The 4705-nt window shown below is 49.1% G+C and overlaps 1 protein-coding gene across 1 annotated transcript; it reads right to left on the reverse strand.

Annotated features, from left to right (window-relative positions):
• Positions 1 to 666: 666 nt before the first annotated feature.
• LOC135373828 (uncharacterized) lies at positions 667 to 3833 on the reverse strand. The gene is made up of 2 exons (XM_064606892.1): positions 3370 to 3833; positions 667 to 1151 (listed from the first exon to the last, which is right to left on the reverse strand). The coding sequence occupies exons 1-2, from the start codon at positions 3816 to 3818 to the stop codon at positions 824 to 826; spliced, it is 777 nt and encodes a 258-aa protein (XP_064462962.1). The 5' UTR covers positions 3819 to 3833; the 3' UTR covers positions 667 to 823.
• Positions 3834 to 4705: the final 872 nt, after the last annotated feature.

Here is a 4705-nt window from a genome sequence, read left to right on the forward strand (position 1 = left end):
GCTTCAGTTGCGGTAATTCTAGCCTGTCGCCTGCACGCTTAGTGCGTGAAAGGTAGACCACTTTCCTTTGCATGCCGACCAGCTTCACCTGCTTCACCACCTTCCGACGTTCTTGGCAAACGAACAATAGTAGAGAAATAATCTTTAATCGCATCTTTACAAGGGAAAAGGGTTGAAATTCCTGTTTCTCCTTTTAAATTTTGCTTGTTCATCCTGTGTGTTCGCACCGGCAGGCATTCCCAAATATTTTAATGCAAATGTCAGAACAAGAGATCCACGTGCTACAGAGACTGCTTTGCACGTGGATCAATTGTTACAGCGCTTATAGGAGGAATGGGAAAACTTGTATTTTTTTCGCTACTGAGTTATTACAAAGTGTACTTTTCATGTTAGAGCGCGATGACTGTTGTTTTGGCCTAGTTGAAGTCTTTTATTTCGTGTTATCAATAGCAAGCGTATATTATGTTCACTAAATTTTGTAATAAGACCCATCAAACGCCCGCGAAAATTCCGAACGAATGTCGACTTCCAGTAGTTACTCTACTTCTAGAATTCGTAGCTACTGTTGCCCATGTCGAATTTTCATGCGCAGGCGTGGTCCAAGACTACTGTTGTAACTCAGCCCAAGTACAGTCAATAACTATGCAGGACACGTTCAAAGACGACTGTGTGCGTCTTTATTGCCTTGAAAAACAGAACACAACAACCACGCGCTCCAGCATCGTCTTCCTCGTTACCGTTGCCCAGAAAACGACGATACAGAATATATTCGACGTCACAACATTTCCACCCTCTTAAGAAAACCCTTTACACTCAAACTAACTTAAAAACCATAACGTTCGACTGGCTTGCGTACTCTACTGGATCGACGCACTGGCAATGCACTTTGAACAGTTCGCTCTTCACCATTTGGTACGGACGGGCGATGTCGTTGGCCTCCATCCTTGCTTCCGGCTTGCTGTTCCAGTGGTCCTGGATCCGGTTGATGTGCGGCATCTTCGTCGTTTGTTGGGTGTCTGCTGCGTAGCTGGTCAGCATGTCGACGAACCGTTTCTGAAGGCGTCTGCACAGTCACCATTCTAGCTCCAGAGGTCGATTTCACGATACCCGGCACCCACTTGTCTCCGGTGCCATAGTTACGGGCAAACACGCTGTCCCCAAGAGAGAACTCATTCTTGCCTTCAGGTACTGCAACGCTGCTGGGAGGAAAACTGAGATCCAGTCGAGAACGTAGTTGATACCCGAGCAGGAGCTCTGATGGTGATTTTCCCGAGCTTCTCGGTGTTCTTCTATAGCTGAACAAAATACGTGCCAGAGTGGTGTCGAGGTCACTACCTCCAGCCTTCTTCAATGCATCCTTGATGGTGCGCACAGCCCGTTCTGCCAAGCCATTTGATTGCGGGTGAAATGGTGCAGACCGTAAATGTGTTATGCAGTCCCTGCGCACGAATTCAGCGAACTCTTTGCTCGTTAATGGTGTACCGTTATCGGTGACCAGAGTGCGTGGAATGCCAAAACGGCTGAATACTACACGCAAGCTTGTGACCGCAGATTCCGACGTTGCATGTCGTAACGGAATGGCTTCAATCCACTTGCTGTGTGAATCCACGATTACCAGGACCATCCTGCCTTGCACTGGCCCGGCGTAATCCAGATGAATTCTAGACCAGTTCTCACCAGTTGTTGGCCAATCGACTGATTCACGTGCCCTTGGCATTGGTGCAGCTTGAATGCACGATTGGCACGTCTGTGTGATGCGCTCGATATCCTTATCGAGGCCTGGCCACCAGAACCGCGATCTTGCCAGCGCTTTCATTGCTGCTGTTCCTTGATGCGTCTCGTGGAGCATGAACAGCAATCGTTTTCGTGCCTTCTGTGGCACAATTACACGATGACCCCAGTAGATCAATCCATATGCCACAGACAACTCAAGCTTCCTGTCGTAGAAAGGGTGCAGGTCCCCATCCACTGCTTTCCTGCTTTTGGGCCAACCATCCAAGATGTACTTCTTTATCTGGCTCAGTTGAGGATCCGCAGCAGTGGTAGCTTGCAGTTCAGTTTGACTGACTGGTCCTTCGTCCAGATGTTCTAAAGCTAGAACATACTCCGGCAACTCGTTCTGTGAGTCATCGTCTTCCTTCATGTATAGGGGAAGTCGACTAAGTGCATCTGCAGTGAGTAAGGTCTTGCCGGGTCTGTACTCCAGCTTGTAGCGATACCCGCCTAAGAGCAGTGACCAGCGTTGGATGAGTGCTGCTGCCATGACCGGTGTTGGACGATCCGATCGAAGCAAACCTACCAAGGGTTGGTGGTCAGTGACCAATGTAAACTCCCTACAAAGCAAGTAATCCCGAAAGCGCTTGACTCCGAAGACTAGCGCCAGCGCTTCGCGCTCCAATTGAGAGTAATTCTTCTCCGCTGATGTTAGTGTTCTAGAGCGGAATCCGATTGGCCTGTCATTCCCATGCACTCTGTGAAAGAGTACCGCTCCCAATCCGTAAGATGAAGCATCGCATTCCAGACGAAGCTCCTTGGTCGGGTCGAAATGCGTCAACACTGGCATTCACCAACGCCATCTTCGCTCTGTTCAACGCTTCGCCTTGCTCATGTCCCCAATGCCATGCCGCTTTCTTTTCCAATAGGTGGTAGAGTGGTGCTAACATGGTGGTCATGTTTGGCAGGAATCTACTGTAAAAGGTTAACATTCCTAGAAAGGAACGTAACTCGCTGATGTTCTTCGGAAGAGGCGCATCTTTGATGGCCTGAAGATTCTTCTCCATGGGGTGAATACACTCTCCATCTATACGGTGTCCGAGGTACTCCACCGACGTCTTCTTAAAGCAGCATTTTTGCTTGTTTAGCTTCACGCCATGTTCCCGGAATCGTTGTAGGACCGCTTCGAGGACCTTGTCGTCGTGTCCCCTCTCTGCGAGAAGGACGTCATCTACGTACGCTTGTACTCCTGGGATGCCATGAAGAATGCGTTCTATGGTTCTCTGAAATATTGCCGGTGCCGATGAAACTCCGAAGGGCAATCTGTTGAAGCAGTAGAGTCCACGATGAGTGTTTATGACTGTCAATTTCTGCGATTCTTCATCCAGCGGAATTTGATTGTACGCGTCACGGAGATCTAAAGTCGTGAAAAACTGTCCTCCGTTGAGCGACGCGAACAAGTCCTCGAGCACAGGTAGTGGGTACTTCTCGACGGCGCAGACGGGGTTCAGCGTCACTTTAAAGTCTCCACACAAGCGAACGCTGCCATCCTTCTTCAATACCGGGACGACGGGTGTGGCCCAATCTGAATGCGTTACTGGTGATATGACCCCTGCTTCTACAAGCCTGTCCAACTGTGTTGATACTTTATTACGCAGCGCGTATGGCAATGGTCTCGCCTTGCAGAACTTAGGCACTGCACCTTCCTTCAGGTAAAGATGCGCAGGGGGTCCCTTTATCAGTCCCAGACCCGGTGTAAACAAGTCTCCGAACTCTCGCAGCAACGCTTGTAACCCTTGAGACTGCTGACTTGTACTCTCTCTCAATCCTGAGAGACTTAAAACAGGAATCCCTTGTAGATTTAGCTTCTGAATGAGATATCTGCCGCACAAGCTTGGGCCCTCGCAGTCTAATACTGTCACTGCCGCCTCCACTGTTTCTCCACGGTATGAGACCTTCATTGGTATCTCTCCTAGGACTGGCAGTTTTCCAAGGTAGCAACTAAGCTTAACCCGGGCTTTCTGAATCCGTGGCCAAAACTGAGAATGTTTCTCGTACACTCCCCTTGGAACAACGCAAACCGGTGAACCTGTGTCTATTTCCATGATCAATTCAACTCCTTTCCAGCTGAACTTTCGCCTTACCGCTTCCACAAAACCCTCCTCGGACTGGACTTTAAGCGTCCATATCTGTGACGTCAGACTGTCTGTGGAATTCTCGGTATCTGCGGATACCTCACCAGTTACTGCCAGAGTCCTTCCTTTCCCCCCCGGCGGCTTTTTTCCACCCTGTCTCTGTCGGGACCTGCATTTCTTTGCTAAGTGGCCTTCCTTACCACACTTATAGCACGTGGCGTCACGAAATTTGCAGTTATCTTCGGAATGATCCGAGCTACCGCAACGTCTACATTCCCTTGCTTTGCCCAACTTCTTACTTGAGCCGGCGTCTCTTTTGCCTTTAAGCCTATGCAGTCCATCAGGTGGCTGTTCTCGCGACAAGTTCTTTGCGTCATTATCCGCTGCCTCAGCTGCAAATGCAATTGCTTCTGCCTGTTGCAGTGTGAGGTCCTTATGAGCTAGAAGCTGCTTTTGAACGTTCTTCGACCTAACTCCACAGACTGTACTCGGAGCATCCGATCCAGCATTGTCGAGAAATTGCAATTATCTGCAAGTCTTCTGATCTCAACAAGAATGGGCTCTCCCTCCAATTGAGAACGGTTGAAAAACTTGAAGCTTTCCGAAATTTCATTCGGCGTCGGATTGTAGTAGGCGTCCAGAGCGTTCACCACCTCGCTATACGAAAGTGTATTCGGCTTCCTAGGTGCTACTCTTCCGCTCAAAACTTCAATATCCCGTGTGCCTAACGCAGACACTAGCAACGATCTCTTCTGTGACTTACCTGTCACATTATTTCCCTCAAAGTAGGCCTCTACTCGAACCAGATAAGCGTTCCACTTATCTTTCTCGTCTTCGAACGTCGGCAGTTGGTAACT

This window comes from Ornithodoros turicata, chromosome 1 (assembly GCF_037126465.1).
Source record: "Ornithodoros turicata isolate Travis chromosome 1, ASM3712646v1, whole genome shotgun sequence".
NCBI classification, from domain to species: Eukaryota; Metazoa; Arthropoda; class Arachnida; order Ixodida; family Argasidae; genus Ornithodoros; species Ornithodoros turicata.